The sequence below is a fragment of the Salmo trutta genome, chromosome 19 (genome assembly GCF_901001165.1).
Source record: "Salmo trutta chromosome 19, fSalTru1.1, whole genome shotgun sequence".
Lineage (NCBI taxonomy): Eukaryota > Metazoa > Chordata > Actinopteri > Salmoniformes > Salmonidae > Salmo > Salmo trutta.
Window position 1 is genome coordinate 43,987,279 of NC_042975.1, and position 18,607 is coordinate 44,005,885.

At 42.4% G+C, this 18,607-nt stretch overlaps 1 protein-coding gene across 2 annotated transcripts; it reads left to right on the plus strand.

The window, feature by feature from the left end:
• The first annotated feature begins 12,685 nt into the window (after positions 1-12,685).
• bscl2 (BSCL2 lipid droplet biogenesis associated, seipin) lies at positions 12,686-17,428 on the plus strand. 2 transcript variants are annotated; one of them, XM_029701150.1, is made up of 9 exons: positions 12,686-13,237; positions 13,503-13,584; positions 13,734-13,877; positions 14,094-14,228; positions 15,512-15,609; positions 15,791-15,920; positions 16,063-16,135; positions 16,217-16,297; positions 17,275-17,428. In XM_029701150.1, the coding sequence occupies exons 1-8, from the start codon at positions 13,029-13,031 to the stop codon at positions 16,255-16,257; spliced, it is 912 nt and encodes a 303-aa protein (XP_029557010.1). In that variant the 5' UTR covers positions 12,686-13,028; the 3' UTR covers positions 16,258-16,297; positions 17,275-17,428. The 2 variants fall into 2 exon arrangements, with proteins under 2 accessions (XP_029557010.1, XP_029557009.1); XM_029701149.1 differs by having other exon boundaries at positions 12,699-13,237; positions 15,791-15,926.
• Positions 17,429-18,607: the final 1,179 nt, after the last annotated feature.

The following is an 18,607-nucleotide window of genomic DNA, read 5'->3' on the forward strand; positions in this document are numbered from 1 at the left end:
GTCAATGTGGATGGGGGGGATGCTCCCTCTGCTGTTTCCTGAAGTCCACGATCATCTCCTTTGTTTTGTTGACATTGAGTGAGAGGTTATTTTCCTGACACCACACTCCGAGGGCCCTCACCTCCTCCCTGTAGGCCGTCTCGTCGTTGTTGGTAATCAAGCCTACCACTGTTGTGTCGTCTGCAAACTTGATGATTGAGTTGGAGGCGTGCATGACCACGCAGTCATGGGTGAACAGGGAGTAAAGGAGAGAGCTGAGAACGCACCCTTGTGGGGCCCCAGTGTTGAGGATCAGCGGGGTGGAGACGTTGTTTCCTACCCTCACCACCTGGGGGCGGCCTGTCAGGAAGTCCAGGACCCAGTTTCACAGGACGGGGTTGAGACCCATGGTCTCGAGCTTAATGACGAGTTTGGAGGGTACTATGGTGTTAAATGCTGAGCTGTAGTCAATAAACAGCATTCTTACATAGGTATTCCTCTTGTCCAGATGGGATAGGGCAGTGTGCAGTGTGATGGCGATTGCGTCGTCTGTGGACTTATTGGGGCGGTAAGCAAATTAGAGTCGGTCTAGGGTATCAGGCAGGGTGGAGGTGATATGATCCTTGATTAGTCTCTCAAAGCACTTCATGATGACAGAAGTGAGAGCTACCGGGCGGTAGTCATTTAGTTCAGTTACCTTAGCATTCTTGGGAACAGGAACAACGGTGGTCATCTTGAAGCATGTGGGGACAGCAGACTGGGATAGGGATTGATTGAATATGTCCATAAACACACCAGCCAGCTGGTCTGCGCATGCTCTGAGGATGCGGCCAAGGATGCCGTCTGGGCCGGCAGCCTTGCGAGGGTTAACACATTTAAATGTTTTACTCACGTTGGCCATGGAGAAGGAGAGCCCACAGGCTTTGGTAGTGGGCTGTGTCAGTGGCACTGTATTGTCCTCAAAGCGTGCAAAGAAGAAAGAAGTTGTTTAATTTGTCTGGGAGCAAGACGTCGATGTCTGCGACAGGGCTGGTTTTCTTTTTGTAGTCCATGATTGACTGTAGACCGTGCCACATACGTCTCGTGTTTGAGCCATTGAATTGCCACTCTACTTTGTCTCTATACTGACGCTTTTCTTGTTTGATTGCCTTGAGGAGGGAATAGCTACACTGTTTGTATTCGGTCTTGTTTCCAGTCGCTTTGCCATGATTAAAAGTGGTGGTTCGTGCTTTCAGTTTTGTGCGAATGCTGCCATCAATCCACGGTTTCTGGTTAGGGAAGGTTTTAATAGTCACAGTGGGTACAACATCAAATCAAATTTATTTATATAGCCCTTCGTATATCAGCTGAAATCTCAAAGTGCTGTACAGAAACCCAGCCTAAAACCCCAAACAGCAAGCAATGCATGTGAAAGAGGCACGGTGGCTAGGAAAAACTCCCTAGGAAAAACTCCTTAGAAAGGCCAAAAACCTAGGAAGAAACCTAGAGAGGAACCAGGCTATGAGGGGTGGCCAGTCCTCTTCTGGCTGTGCCGGGTGGATATTATAACAGAACATGGTCAAGATGTTAAAATGTTCATAAATGACCAGCATGGTCAAATAATAATAATCATTGTAGTTGTCGAGGGTGCAACAAGCACGTCCGGTGAACAGGTCAGGGTTCCGTAGCCGCAGGCAGAACAGTTGAAACTGGAGCAGCAGCATGGCCAGGTGGACTGGGGACAGCAAGGAGTCATCATGCCAGGTAGTCCCGAGGCATGGTCCTAGGGCTCAGGTCCTCCGAGAGAAAGAAAGAAAGAGAGAAAGAGAGAATTAGAGAGAGCATATTTAAATTCACACAGGACACCGGATAAGACAAGAGAATACTCCAGATGAAACAGACTGACCCTAGCCCCCTGGCACATAAACTACTGCAGCATAAATACTGGAGGCTGAGACAGGAGGGATCAGAAGACACTGTGGCCCCATCCGATGATACCCCCGGACACGGCCAAACAGGCAGGATATAACCCCACCCACTTTGCCAAAGCACAGCCCCCACACCACTAGAGGGATGTCTACAATCACCAACTTACCGTCCGAAGACAAGGCCGAGTATAGCCCACAAAAATCTCCGCCATGGCACAACCCAAAGGGGGGCGCCAACCCAGACAGGAAGACCACTTCAGTGACTCAACCCACTCAAGTGACGCACCCCTCCCATGGACGGCATGGAAGAACACCAGTAAGTCAGTGACTCAGCCCCTGTAATAGGGTTAGAGGCAGAGAATCCCAGTGAAAAAGGGGAACCGGCAAGGCAGAGACAGCAAGGGCGGTTCGTTGCTCCAGCCTTTCCGTTCACCTTCACACTCCTGGGCCAGACTACACTTAATCATAGGACCTACTGAAGAGATAAGTCTTCAGTAAAGACTTAAAGGTTGAGACTGAGTCTGCGTCTCTCATATGGGTAGGCAGACTATTCCATAAAAATGGAGCTCTATAGGAGAAAGCCCTACCTCCAGCCGTTTGCTTAGAAATTCTAGGGACAATTAGGAGGCCTGCGTCTTGTGACCGTAGCGTACGTGTAGGTATGTACGGCAGGACCAAATCGTAAAGATAGGTAGGAGCAAGCCCATGTAATGCTTTGTAGGTTAGCAGTAAAACCTTGAAATCAGCCCTTCATCACCGATGCACTTGCTAATAAACTCGCTCACCGAGTCAGCGTATACGTCAATGTTGTTGTCTCATAGCAAAGGGTCTGAATACTTATGTAAATAAGGTATTTCTGTTTTTGTTTTTTTATACATTTGCTAACATTAAAAAAAGCATTTTGTTTTGTCATCATGGGGTATTGTGTGTAGATTGATGATCATTTGTTTAATTTAATCCATTTTAGAATAAGGCTGTAATGTAACAACATGTGGACAAACTCAAGGGGTCTGAATACTTTCCGAATGCACTATATTTGCCATTCATTTTGCCTCATCCCTCTCAACCATACCATTTTTCACTTCCTCACCAATCCATGAGAATTTAACAATTTTTACAGTCATTTTCTTAATGGGTGCATGCTTGTTAGTAACTGGAATAAGCAATTTCATAAATGTGTCAAGTGCAGCGTCTGGTTGCTCCTCATTACACACCACAGACCAACAAATATTATTTACATCAACAACATAGGAATCACAACAAAACTTATTCTATGACCTCTTATACACTATATTAGGCCCACCCTTTGGAACTTTGGTATTCTTAGATATGGCTACTATTTTGTGATCCCTACATCCGATGGATTTGGATACTGCTTTAAAGCAAATTTCTGCGGCATTAGTAAAATGTGATCAATACATGTTGATGATTTAATTCCTGCGTTGTTTGTAACTACCCTGGTAGGTTGACTGATAACCTGAACCAGGTTGCAGTTACATTTTAGTTACATTGGTTGTAGTTACATTTTGAAGCTTCCTCTTGAGTGGGCAGCCTGATGAAAGCCAGTTAATATTTAAATCACCCAGAAAATATACCTCTCTGTTGATATCACATACATTATCAAGCATTTCACACATGTTATCCAGATACTGACTGTTAGCACAAGGTGGTCTATAGCAGCTTCCCACCAGAATGGACTTTAGGTGAGGCAGATGAACCTGTAGCCTTATTACTACAACAATATTTAACATGAGGTCCTCTCTATGCTTTACAGGAATGTGGTTCTGAATATAAACAGCAACACCTCCACTTTCGGCATTTCTGTATTTTCTGTAGATGTTATAACCGTGTATTGCTACCACTGTATCATCAAAGGTATTATCTAAGTGAGTTTCAGAGATCGTCAGAATATGAATGTCATCTGTTACTAACAAATTATGGATTTCATTAACCTTGTTTCTTAGGCTACATATGTTAACATGGGCTATTTTTCACACTTTTCTGGGATGCTTGATTGTTCTCATTGCTTTACTGGGAAGCTTAGCAGAAGTAGACATATTCATGCTATTTATGTTTGTGCAGGGTGAGCTGCACACAGTGGACTTCCTACTAGGGCACACCGCCTCAGTGCTAACAGTATAACTCTGCTTCATAGGCACATGATTACAATAGCTGTAGGATCAGTAGAGGCATTAATGTTTTTGTTGTGTCTAACTGCTTTCTCACATGTCGATTGGCAGTAAAGAAAAAACTCTTAAAACTCATTGTTTTTAAAAACAATTTGTAATTTTATTTAACCTTTATTTAACTAGGCAAGTCAGATAACAACTAATTCTTATTCACAATGACGGCCTACCAAAACGCAAAAGGCCTTCTGCGGGAACGGGGGCTAGGATAAAAAATGTAAAAATGTATAAAATATAAATATAGGACAAAACACACATCACGACAAGAGAGACAACACAACACTACATGTAGAGAGACCTAAGACAAGAACACAGCAAGACAACAACACATGACACCACAGCATGGTAGCAACATAACATGACAACAACATGGTGGCAACACAACATGGTAGCAGCACAAAACGTGGTACAAACATAATTGGGCACAGACAATAGCACAAAGGGCAAGAAAGTAAAGCAGCCACAACTGTCAGTAAGAGTTGAGTTTATTTTATTTTTACAGGGATAGTGCACATTAATCAACGTTTCAGTAAAAGGGACGGTTTTAGCCAGCCGGCTAATTTTCAATCGCAGTCCCTGGACAGGTTATTAAAAACAATTACAATATAGACAATCATTGAGCAGTGAGCACACGCAGAACAACATAGGACAAGCAAGATATAGCATACAGACAGAGCAACATAGAACAAAAAGCAACAAGACAAAATCCATAAAAGCAACAGTGTTTCCATACCTCACAAGCTACAGACAACATGGAAAGCGGCAATACACAGCTAGGGATTATGTTCACAAATCTGATTGACCTTTAGCCATGTCTTCATGCATTTTGTGAAAGTGTGGTATGTGGTGCAGTTATGTGTGTCTGATGGCAGTGTATTTCAGACATGGGAAGCTCTCACAGAGAAAGCGGATTTACTAAAGGTGCTTTTCCTTAACTTCTCTACTCAGTATTGAGTAGCTTGGATGAAAAACATGCCCAAAGTAAAATGCCTGCTACTCAGGCACAAAATCTAGAATATGCATATATTAGTAGATTCGGATGGAAAACACTCCGAAGTTTCTAAAACTGTTTGAATGATGTCTGTGAGTATAACAGAACTCATATGGCAGGCAAAAACCTGAAAAAATCCAACCAGGAAGTGGGAAATTGTAGTTTTTCAAGTGATTGCGTGTCCGGTATACAGTGTCTGTGGGGTCATATTGCACTTTCTAAGGCTTCCACTAGATGTCAACAGTCTTCAGAACCTTGTTTCAGGCTTCTACTGTGAATGGGAAGAGAATAAGAGCTGATTCAGTCATGTGTCTGGAAAATTGGCATGACCTCAAACATGCGCGCGGCCGTGAGAGCGAGCTGCCTTTCTTTTCAATTCTAAAGACAATAGAATTGTCTGGTTGGAATATTATTGCAGATTTATGATAAAAACATCCTAAAGATTGATTCTATACATCGTTTGACATGTTTCTACGAACTGTAATGGAACTATTTTGACTTTTCGTCTGGACTAAACTCGCGCGCTTAGTGAATTTGGAGTGCTGGACTAAACGTGCGAACAAAATGGAGGTATTTGGACATAAAGATGAACTTTATCGAACAAAACGGACATTTATTGTGGAACTGGGATTCCTGGGAGTGCATTCCGATGAAGATCATCAAAGGTAAGTGAATATTTATAATGTTATTTCTGACTTCTGTTGACTCCAAAATGGCGGGTATCTGTATGGCTTGTTTTGATGTCTGAGCGCTATACTTAGATTATTGCAAAGTTTGCTTTCGCCGTAAAGCTTTTTTGAAATCTGACACAGCGTTTGCATTAAGGAGAAGTTTATCTATAATTCTGTGCCTTACACTTGTATCTTTTATCAAAGTTTATGATGAGTATTTCTGTAAATTGATGTGCTCATTCACCGAACGTTTTGGAGGCAAAACATTTCTGAACATTTCACGCAAAATGGGGTTTTTGGATATAAATATGAACTTTATCGAGCAAAACATACATGTATTGTGTAACATGAAGTCCTATGAGTGCCATCTAATGAAGATCATCAAAGGTTAGTGATTAATTTTAGCTGTATTTCTGGTTTTTGTGACTCCTCTCCTTGCTTGGAAAATGACTGTGTGGTTTTTCTTGTCTAGGTGCTGTCCTAACATAATCTAATGCTATGCTTTCGCCGTAAAGCCTTTTTGAAATCGGACACTGTGGTTGGATTAACGAGAAGATTATCTTTAAAATGGTGTATAATACTTGTATGTGTGAGAAATTTGAATTATGAGATTTTTGTTGTTTTGAATTTGGCTAGCGTCCCACATGTCCTAGAGAGGTTGGGAACTATACAGTCACCTCTCATGGCAGACCTTGTTGATCTGCTGCCATATGTTTGGGTTTTCTGTTTAACAAAAATACTGAGTGGAGGGGGAGCCAGGCCATTTAGGATCTTGAATACAAGACATGGTGTATTGCACAAGATTTTCCCAACTCAGGAGCTCATGCTTTCTGAGGATGTAACAGTGATGATGGCTATTGGGCTTCCTATCAAGCACTTTGAGAGCCTGTTTGTAGACAGACTGAATAGGTTTTAATGTTGAACAGCAAGCTTGGGCCCAACTAGTCAAGCAGTATGTTAAGTGGGGGAGTATCATAGATTTGAAGTACAGTTTTGCTACCTCTGTAGTCAAACAATTTCGTATAAATCGGAAAGTAGCTAGGTTGAATTTGGTTATTTGTATTACCTTTTTCACATGCTTTTTAAAAGAGAGGTTGGAATCAAGTATGATGCCAAGGTACTTAAAATCAGATACCACCTGGAGCTTCTCCCCTGACACATAGACATCTGGCTCAGTAGCATCTGTTGCCCTCTTTGTGAAGAACATGCAAACAGTTTTTTTCACATTGAGATGCAAACACGAGTCACTGAGCCACTTTGTAACCTGGACCATTACAGTAGTGAGTTCTTGTGCAGCTTGTTGTTTGCTCTTTGCATGCACATATATCACTGTATCATCTGTATACATTTGAACTTCAGACCCAGTACAGACAGAAGGCAGATCGTTAATGTACAGGCTGAACAGGAGGGGCCCCAGTATTGACCCTTGGGGCACGCCCACATCATAGCTAAGAGTGGGCGACAGCTCATTGCTCACTCTGACACACTGAGTTCTGCCTTCAAGGTATGATTCCATCCATCTCAAGGCATCGGGGGAAAAGTTGAACTTGGACAATTTTGTGATGAGAATCTCATGGTTAACAGTATCAAAAGCCTTCCTTAGGTCCAGAAACACAGCCCCAACAATACCCCCTTTGTCCATTTTGGACTTCACATTTTCCAGAAGAAAGCAGATGGCCGTTTCTGTGGTGTGTTTCGCTCTGAAACCAAACTGCATGGAGTGTAATGTGAAGGGGCTGTTGTTGAGGTGGGCAATCAGTTGTTCTGCTACACACTTTTCAACAACCTTCGACACCACAGGTAGTATGCTAAGGAGCCTGTAGTTACTCACGTCAGCAGGGTCGCCTGATTTAAAGATGGCCGTTATTATGGTCGACTTCCATACCCTTGGAAACACCCCCAGACCAATAGATGTGTTGGTGATCTTAGTAATGGGGCCAATGAGTGACTCTTTGTAGTTTTTAAGAAAGGTAGAGTCCAGCCCAAACACATCTTTGGCTTTAGAGTTATTTAGTGAGCTAATCACCTTGTTCACCTTTGACTCAGAAACCTCCCTTATGATGAAGACAGGTTGAGTGTCATTTACTAGCACTGAGCCCAAGAAACCAGTGGAGGGGTTCTGTGTCAGTACCCTGACAGAGTCAATAAAGTAGGAATTGAAGGCTATTACTATTTCGACTGCATCCTGTGTTAGATTGTTATTCACCATGATTTCTAATCTTTTTGCAGTGTTACTATGGTCTTTCCCTGTTAACTTTTTAGATTCTCCCAGATCAATTTAGAATTTCCCTTTGCTTCACCAATTATGTTAATAAAAAAGTTTGCCTTGGACTGTCTGATTTCTTTCATCACCTTATTTCTCAACAAAGTAAACCTACGTCTGTCATGCTCTAATTTTGGATTTAGTAGCTGTTTTTAGAGCATAATCTCGTTCTTTCATCAATTTCCAAATTTCTCCATTTAGCCAAGGAAGAGTGCTCTTTTGGCCAGGTTTGGATTTGATTTTCTTTAGGAAACCATTTATTGTAGCCTGGATTGTGGATAGAAAAACCTGACTATCAGCTTCCACGTCTGTATAGGACAAGAGATCGCTCCAGTTAATTCCATTAATTGGTTTTCAAAATAGTTTAATTCACTCTTAGGTATTCTTAGTTGATCCGACTTTCTAACAGTAGAGAGGTTAAACCTGCTCTTAAACAGCTTTTTGGCTATAAGTGTCAGATTATGATCAGATAGCCCAGTAACCATACTGAATGATTTCGTCACTCTCTCTGGTTTATTACTGAACACCAAATCAATCTGTGTTTTAGAGCAACAAGTCACCCAGGTTGGCCCTTTAACTAGCTGTGTAAGGTCAAAGGTATTAGTGATCCATTTGAGGGTTTTCCTACAAGACTTGTCTTCATAATTAATATTAAAATCTCCCATTAAGATGACCTCTTTCCCAAAATCACATTCCCTAAGCAAGTTATTAAACTGATCAAAAAACACACTTTTGGTGGAAGGTGGTCTATACATTCCAATAAGGGTAAAAGACATTTGGGGAGACAGTGTAATGTTCAGGCCAATACATTCTAGTTCATTATCACATGACCACTCAATTTGTTTACATCGGATATGTTCTTTAATATAAATCATCAGACCCTCTCCTCTTCCTTCAATCCTGTCTCTCCTGAAAACATTGTAGCCAGGCACAATCAAAGCAGCATTTGGAGAGTTTTTATGGAGCCATGTCTCTGAGAGGCAGAGGAAGTCAAGGTTGGAGTCTGTGAGAAGATGTTGAATTTGATCACTTTTTGGAATGACACTACGAATGTTCAAGTGCCCCCCTAGTAGTCCCTTGGGCTTAGCTCGTAGGTCCCAGATGACTCAAGAGTGATTGACACATTGAAAAAAGTAACATTTTCTGTGTTTTCTGACGGATGGGTTTAGGCCGTTTTGATTAGGGGCAGTTCGGTAGCGCAGTTAACAATCCCTCCCGCTTGCACTGGATGCGGAGAACGAATTAAAACAGCTTGCGTACCAGAAGCAAAGTCAGGGATCGCATATAGCGACTTGGGTATGTTTGAAGAATCAAAATCTATCCTGGAGCCGGGTGAGTCGAGAGAAACCATGGGACCATAGCACTCACCCACTTCCACAGCGGTGATGATCAGTGGACGAGGCCATCCACTGCTTTCCACTCCAGTGAGTATCGCTGGCTCGGTGATGTTAGGCCCAGGATTGAGTTGCACATTTCCGGAGAGCAGGAGGGTAGTGAACAGGTAGTTTAACAGTTTCCGATAAATGTTGGACTTGTGTTTGTTACGCCTAAGCGATTCAGTGGAATATGGAGCGAGGTAGACTTGGCCATTATTCAGAACATTATGGTATGCTGTGTACTGTCCGCTTCCGTGGAACGGTGAACCAATGTGTTTGGTGTTGATATTCTCCGGCAGTAGATTGATTGTGTCATCCCAGCAAGGACGCACTGAGATTATCAGTAGAGCAGCTACATAACTGACAATCATGGCAAAGTACTGGAGATAAAACACATCATTGCGCTTTAACTCTTTGCATGAGTTACTTAGCTGGGGTCGGCGTACACCTGATGTTTTAGATAAAATAACAGCATTCGTTTGAGAAGCGGCACCTGCCGCACCACCCTGCCTTCCATCCACCATTACCTTCCGAACAATGTCGGGTGTTGATTATTGAGTCTTTGAATGAAGAGATTAAGATAAAACTGTCCAGTTTGAGTGTTTGTTGCAGCTCGTTCCAGTCGCTAGCTGCAGTGAACTGAAAAGAGGAGCGACACAGGGATGTGTGTGCTTTGGGGACCTTTAACAGAATGTGACTGGCAGAACGGGTGTTTTATGTGAAGGATGACAGCTGCAGTAGATATTTCAGATAGGGGGGAGTGAGGCCTAAGAGGGTTTTATAAATAAGCAACAACCAGTGGGTCTTGCGACGGGTTTACAGAGATGACCAGTTTACAGAGGAGTATAGAGTGCAGTGATGTGTCCTATAAGGAGCATTGGTGGCAAATCTGACGGCCGAATGGTAAAGAACATTTAGCCACTCGAGAGCTCCCTTACCTGCTGATTTATAAATGATGTCTTTGTAATCTAGCATGGGTAGGATGGTCATCTGAATCAGTGTTAGTTTGGCAGCTGGGGTGAAAGAAGAGCGATTACGATAGAGGAAACCAAGTCTAGATTTAACTTTAGCCTGCAGCTTTGATATGTGCTGAGAGAAGGACCGTGTACCGTCTAGCCATATTCCTGAGTACTTGTATGAGGTGACATTCTTCTTACCAAACCACATGACTTTTGTTTTAGAGGTGTTAGGGGTAGAGCAAGCTTGTTGGACACCAAGAAAGCTTTGTTGTGGAGTATTTAACACAAAATCCGGGGAGGGGCCAGCTGAGTATAAGACTGTATCATCTGCATATAAATGGATGAGAGAGCTTCCTACTGCCTGAGCTATGTTGTTGATGTAAATTGAGAAGAGCGTGGGGCCTAGGATCGAGCCTTGGGGTACTCCCTTGGTGACAGGCAGTGGCTGAGACAGCAGATTTTCTGACTTTATACACTGCACTCTTTGAGAGAGGTAGTTAGCAAACCAGGCCAAAGACCCCTAAGAGACACCCATACTCCGTAGCTGGCCCACAAGAATGGAATGGTCTACCGTATCAAAAGCTTTGGCCACGTCAATAAAAATAGCAGCACAGCATTGCTTAGAATCAAGGGCAATGGTGACATCATTGAGGACCGTTAAGGTTGCAGTGACACATCCATAACCTGAGCGGAAACCAGATTGCATACCAGAGAGAATACTATAGACATCAAGAAAGCCAGTCAGTTGATTATTGACAAGTTTTTCCAACACTTTTGATAAACAGGGCAAAATAGAAATAGGCCTATAATAGTTTTTACCCGGTAAGTTGACTGAAAACAGATTCTCATTTACAGCAACAACTTGGGAAATAGTTACAGGGGAGAGGAATTAGCCAATTGGAAGCTGGGGATGATTAGGTGGCCATGATGGTATGAGGGCCAGTTGGGAATTTAGCCAGGACAGCGGGGTTAACACCCCTACTCATACGATAAGTGCCATATGACCAGAGAGAGTCAGGACACTCGTTTAACATCCCATCCAAAAGACCACACCCTACACAGGGCAATGTCCCCAATCACTGTCCTGGGATTTTTTATTTATACTAGTTGAAAGAGTGCCTCCTACTGGCCATCCAAAACTACTTCCAGCAGTATCAGGTCTCCCATCCAGGACCAACTCTGCTTAGCTTCAGAGGCAAGCCAACAGTGGGATGCAGGGTTGTATGCTGCTGCACTAGAAACCATATTCCTAGAAGTTCTAGAAGCAACAACAGCTCAGCCATGACGTGATAGGCCACACAAGCTCACAGAACGTGAACGCCGAGTGCTGAACCGCGTAGCACAACAAAATCAGCTGTCCTCGGTCGCAACACTCACTACCGAGTTCCAAACTGCCTCTGGAAACGCGTTCTCTAGAGTGATGAATCACGCTTCACCATCTGGAAGTCCAATGGAAAAATCTGGGTTTGGCGGATGCCAGGAGAATGCTACCTGCCCCAATGCACAGTGCCAACTGTAAAGTTTGGTGGTGAGGAATAATGGTCTGGGGCTGTTTTTCATGGTTTGGGCTAGGCCCCTTAGTTCCAGTGAAGGGAAGTCTTAACGCTACAGTATACAATGACATTCACAGCGATTCTGTGCTTCCAACTTTGTGGCAACAGTTTGGGGAAGGCCCTTTCCTGTTTCAGCATGACAATGCCGCCGTGCACAAAGCGAGGTTCATACAGAAATGGTTTGTCAAGATCGGTGTGGAAGAACTTGACTGGCCTGCACAGAACCCTGACCTCAACCCCATCGAACACTGTTGGGATGAATTGTAACGCCGACCAGGCCTAATCGCCCAACATCAGTGCCCGACCTCACTATTGCTCTTGTGGCTGAATGGAAGCAAGTTCCCGCAGCAATGTTCCAACATCTAGTGGAATGCCTTCCCAGAAGAGTGGAGGCAACTCAATATTAATGCCCATGATTTTGGAATGAGACATTCGACGAGCAGGTGTCCACATACTTTGGTCATGTAGTGTAGCTAGCTATGAGGCTATACTTAATATTTTGTCATAGAATGAGGCCCTAGTCCTTTATCTTTTACAGTTTCATATCTGTCTTGTGTGTGTGTATGTCTAATTGCTCTCTCACATGTCCATTGGCCGTGTAGAAAAAAAGTCTTAAAACTCATTGTATGATGCACTAGAAATTATATTCCTAGAAATTCCTAAAGCAGAAAGATTTATATCTTCCGAGTGATGTAGATTTGAATGGTGCTTTTGTATTCCGTATCCATCTGCATTAAAGTCTCAATGCTATTCTCTTCTATTTTACAGCTTGCTACAGAAATATTATTAAAGACCGGCCAGCACATTATCAGGTTTAAAACTTGCAGTAGAAAAAGAAAAGGTAAATTAGCTAAGAAAGTAATGTCATATTAAGGGATGTGACAAATATATAGATATTATTCCATACAGCAGTTCACTTAAATGAGCAGGCCAATGTTGGCATTGTTGAGTGGGCGTCTTCCAATGAACAGGGCGCCATAACCTTCAAAATATAAACAAATTATCCAAATAAGCAGAGAGAGAGAGAGAGAGACAGAAAGAGATAGCGAGGGGCTTTTGACAGGAGCCACAGGAATAAAAGGCAGTGAGATCTCAGCGAGTGGTGTGCAACGTCTGGAAAGAGTCAGTGCTGGGTTGGTCACCATGGGTGGTGTAACGAGACCAGTTTTCCTGTGGCTGCAAGTTGGGTTGGGGGTAACTCTCCACAGAGCCCGTCGGACTTTACTGCAGGCTGCCATCCTCTTCTGCGTTTTAGCGCTGCTGGTCTGGGTGGCTGTCTTCCTCTATGGTAGCTTCTACTACTCCTATATGCCCACCGTCAGCTTCGCTGCACCAGTGCACTACCACTACAGGTACTGGGAGACATCATGGAAAGTTTGTTTGGTGCCTTTTTTTCTTCAAATTGAAGTAAAATCCAGTCTTTCTACTCCTTTCACTCACTTTGAATGGATTATTTTAAAAACAAATAATTGCTTTTGCATTAGCATTTAGCTACACTTAACAAAATGCTCTATGCTGTTGCACTTGATTTTTATTTTGTGCTGTTAGTACCATGTCAAGGTAAAAAGCATAGGCCCATAACGTCACACATTTTTTCCTGGCCGCTGTTTGTTCTAGTTCCGACTGTGATGCTACCAATTCAGTCCTCTGTTCTTTCCCTGTGGCTAACATCTCACTGCTGAAGAATGGCAAAGACCAGGTATGCTCTTCACACATAACCATCGTTTCCCTCACCCCCTCTATCCTGAGGTAGATGCTAATATAATTACAATATGCTAAGAAATGATCACTGTAGTCAGGTATGCTCATTGTCTCTCACAGTATTCTATCCCTCATTGTCTTTCCTAGGTTATGATCTATGGTCAGCCATATCGAATCTCTTTAGAGCTGGAAATGCCTGAGTCGCTTGTCAACAAACAGCTTGGCATGTTCATGATTAAGATGTCTTGCTACACCAACGATGGCCAGACAGTTGCAGCTGTGGTGCGCTCTGTAAGTGATAAAGTGCCAAGTTTATTCTGTTTGTCTTCCTACCAAACCCCACTATTGAGCCTCTAAGCGTTTCAGCGCCAGTTTGTTCTTGGTGGAACATAAGGTGTCCGTTCCTTCTGTTTCCTCCCACATAAAATATCCTCTCATACTTCACAATGTGATGTATTCGATTATTGTGGGGCTCTCTGACAGTGACTGCTTTCTTTTCTCCAACAGGCTATGCTGCACTACCGCTCTGGTCTTCTGCAGACCTTGAATACATTACTGTTCTCTCCTCTCCTACTGACTGGGATGACAGAGCAGAAGCAGCTCCTTGAGGTTGAGCTCTTCTCAGACTACAAGGCCAATTCTGTAAGTGCTGTTTGTGGTTGCCTGTGCATGTCAAATCTGTTTTCCTCTCCCACGGAGCTTACACTTAGTTCACTGTGCCCTCTTACTGAATCAGATCATCATGATCTTGTGATTACCATTTTGTAAGTTATCTGTATAATTTTTTTTTTAGGGGGGGTAGTAGATCAGCTTTAATATTGCAGATAGATTGTGGCTCCCATCAATGTAATTCTCTGCATCATCTATATTTTTTTGTAAATATATAAAATGTATATTTTTTCTTTATTATTTTCCCCTAACACTACCACCCCTCCCCCAATTAGAGTAAACTAATGGACAACAACACTTAGGCTTCTACTTCCAGCTTATACATATTATATTCATTTTACGGACACAGTGTATTTTACAATAGTTCTCTTTTGTCCCATCACCATCCAGTTTTGATTTCTATTTGTCAGGTGTCGCTTGTTTTCCCCAGTGTATTTGTCCCTGTGTTTCCTGTTTCTCTGTGCTAGTTTGTCTTGTATGTTTCTAAGTCAACCAGTGGTTTTCCCGGTTGCCTGCTTTTTGTATTCTCCTTTTTCTGGTCCTCCCGGTTTTGACTCTTGCCTGTTTCTGGACTTTGTACCCACCTGCCTGACCATTCTGCCTGCCTTGAGCATGAGCCTGTCTGCCACTCTATACCTCCTGGACGCCGATCTGGTTTTTACCTTTGGTCATGGACAGACGAATTCTCTTGCCTACCCCTTTGGATGAATAAACATTGTAAGACTCCAACCTTCTACCTCCTGTGTCTGCATTTGGGTCTTGCCTTGTGCCGTGATCCTATTTGCCATATCTTTTTCAACTGTGCTGTTTCACACAAGTTCTGAACCTATATACATTTTACGGACACAGTATATTTTACATTATCTTATTTTCCACTCAACCCATTTCATTTTTATTTGATGTAATTCGATTTACTTGTGTGAAACCCTCCCTGACCAAGCATACTTCCCTTTCAGCAGCATTCGATGTTCATGTGCTTTCAATTAAACAGTACTCGGACAGACCTCATTTATTAAGAAGTCCAGACAAATACAGCCTGTCGGAATAAAATGTCCTCTTTCAAAGTAAGAATGAGTTTTCCCATTTTATTAGACTTTGAATTGTCTTGCAAGCCAGACCACTTAGTCTTGCATTTGTTCAGTGCTGCAAGACTGGCTAACTCAGACTAGTCTTTTTAGGTAATAAGGTCAAAATATTTTTCTCTCTCTTATTACTGATCTCTGCTTCTCTCTACCTGTACATTTCTCCCGCTACAGTATCAACCCACTGTTGGCGCTGTCATTGAGATTCAGTCTAGGCGGGTGCAGGTCTATTCAGCTCAGCTCAGGATCCATGCTTCCTTCACTGGCATCAGGTATAGACCTTCCAATAGTATCCATTTTTTTCTGTTTCAAATCCAGATTATTTGAGGCCAATAAGTCAAATATATGGAATGTAATTGATGTTCTTACCTACTGTTGTATCTTCCTTTCTTTTGTTTTCCTCCTATTCCCCATCCTCCTCTGTTCCTATCTCTGAACCCTTTGTCTTAATAGATACCTCCTGTACAATTTCCCGGTGATGTCTGCAGTGATCGGTGTGGCCAGCAACTTGGCCTTCCTCAGTGTCATTGTGCTCTTTGGATACCTACAGTTTATATGGGGGGGACTTTGGCCTCCCGAGCAGGTCAGGGTAAGATGCGGTCTCATTTTCTCTGTAATAGGACGTTCCCCATCTATGCAGTACATCTATATACCTTACATTAAAATATAACTGCTGTGAGGTGATCCTCAGTACATCAACTTTGTTTTGTTTTTCTTGTCTGTAGGTTATGATGGGAGACACAACTTGCATGCAGTGGAGAAGAGAAGAGGCTCGGAAGCGCATGTCCTTCTCACAAAGTGAGTGAGTTCTACTCTGCAACAGGCATCACGCGCATTGTGTAAAACAAACATAACATGGTTAATCTGAATGTGTTTCAGCTAAAATTCCTCAGAAAGACAATGATCATGTTGCTGAGTAGTTGGAAGAACCTAGACAAGAAGCATCAGTAATACAGAAAGGTGAGGGTGTGAATGTGTGAATAAAAGTGTATACACAAGAGTATATTAAACCTACAATATGTAACCTTTTTGGCAAACGACCAAATTTACATAGAAATGTGAGTTATAGATTTGTAATTCTCAGTGAAAGAAAGTCTAAGAAGCGATAGATCTGTTCTGTGCGCAGTGGCAATTTTAGAATGTAAATCTTGGTGGGGAAAACTCCCCCCCAAAAATGTTGCTGCATGCCAGCAAAGACAATACATTAATTGCACTATAATGGTGAAAAACGGTGCCCACAAACTATTAGGGCCTACATAAAGCTGTCCCAACAGCAGAGCTTTCTTTTCCACACCATGGACTGAATCATTACCACTGCTACACCGGGCTATCAGCGGAGCCTTGTCTGGCAGCAAAACAGTTAATTCAGCCTCAATTACTGCTTTTTTAAAAAGCATAGCTGACATTGCTGACTTGCTTAAACAAATGTGCTTTCTACTGACATTTGAGATGTACAAACTATGGCATAAGGGAACGATGCGCGGATAAGAGACAATCCGTAATTTCAATTAAGAAATTGATGAGCAAGCTAAGAATAACTTAGTCAATTGAACTATTTGTTCAGCGTTTTTTAAATGTACAGCGACAGAATTCAGAACATGGGTCGTTCTTACAGTATTCTCCCTGTACACCAAGTCAGAACCGTAGGACAAATAAAGGGGGCATATAAGCAGACAATGAAAGCTCTTACAATATTCAACAGGCTATAGGCTACATGTGCACCACCATGTCAGAACAGAAGTCTAAGTTATGAGTGGGAAAGGGGCCAAATTATTAGGGTAAGGCACATGGGCTACCAACAGCTTACTACACAACAAACATTTAGTATTACTTTCTTAGCTACAGTATACATATCTCCTCAGCATATTACCTAATTTATGCAGTAGCATACAAGACATTTTTGGACTCACCTTGTTGTGCTGTGCTCACTTGAACAGGAAGGTGAACTCACTGAAGTCTGAGATTTCCCAGTTCCGAGTTTCCAGTTTTTTTGGATGCGGCAGAAGTCATGCTGGATTGACAACATGGCCAATGTATTCAACCTTTTCTGGCCTATTGTATTGCATGTGATTGTTTATCCTTTAAAGCTTGGAAAAGAAACCCTTAAACTCAGACATGGACCACACACCCTCTCCACTGAGTAGCAGGCTAGTGATTGCTTTGCAACGCTTACAGTTAGCAATTGATTCCTTCCAAACCACTCATTGTTGAATTTGTGATTTCCAACTTGTTGTCTAATGTTTATGTCCAATGGCCGATGAGCACCGATACGTTTTATCTATAATTTTTCTTCATATGACAAGGATTGAAAAGGATTTGCGAGTAAATGATCGACTTGATTCATGATGATGACTGCTAGTCTAGCTTGCTAGCTAAGATTTTTAAAGAATCAGTCCAATCAAAGCTACGGTAGATATAATGTGATTTGACGTCATTTTATCTGTAGCCAATGACCTTGAGCCTTCTTGGATGGGCACTTCTAATGTAAATATGTGGTAGCACCCAAGGAGCTTCAATTTTCGAGCTATGTAGATTTTGTGACGACGTAGTATCCCCATGAGCGACAGAACACTGAGCCAATCACGACACAACTAGACAACATTAGCAACCCCTACGCTCTATATTTTCCCCACCACCACAGAAAGCACTGAGCTAGGCTGAAACACCTGCATTCTGGAGCTGCCTTACTCAAGAAAGGAAAAAGAGACCATGTTTGTATGCGGCTTCGTTAACTCATAAATGTAAAAAAATATATAATAAATTACATTATTTGCAAACTGATATGTGACACGTATTGATGGCAAAACAGGCAACAAAATTATTGTTGAAATACAATATTTTGGGATATTTCAGTGATTTAGATGGTTCTCTACTTTCTCTATGCTTGTTTTATCACATACACTGAAATTAGGCAAACTATTAGAATTTAAGAAACCAGAAATTTGAAATAAACTGATGTTGATTTAATTTATACTGACTCGTCTCACGTGTTAGATTACTAGTTTAGCCACACGTTGTGTTGTGGGTTTGTACCTGAAGAGTAGTTGTGGATTGTGTTTATGTTTTGTGTAACATCATGCTATGAATGTTACCATACTGTTTTTATGTTCAGCATAGTTGCTGTAGCCTGTTGGAGGTCATTTTGCAGGGCTCTGGCAATGCTCCTCCTGCTCCTCCTTGCACAAAGGCGGAGGTAGCGGTCCTGCTGCTGGGTTGTTGCCCTCCTACGGCCTCCTCCACGTCTCCTGATGTACTGGCCTGTCTCCTGGT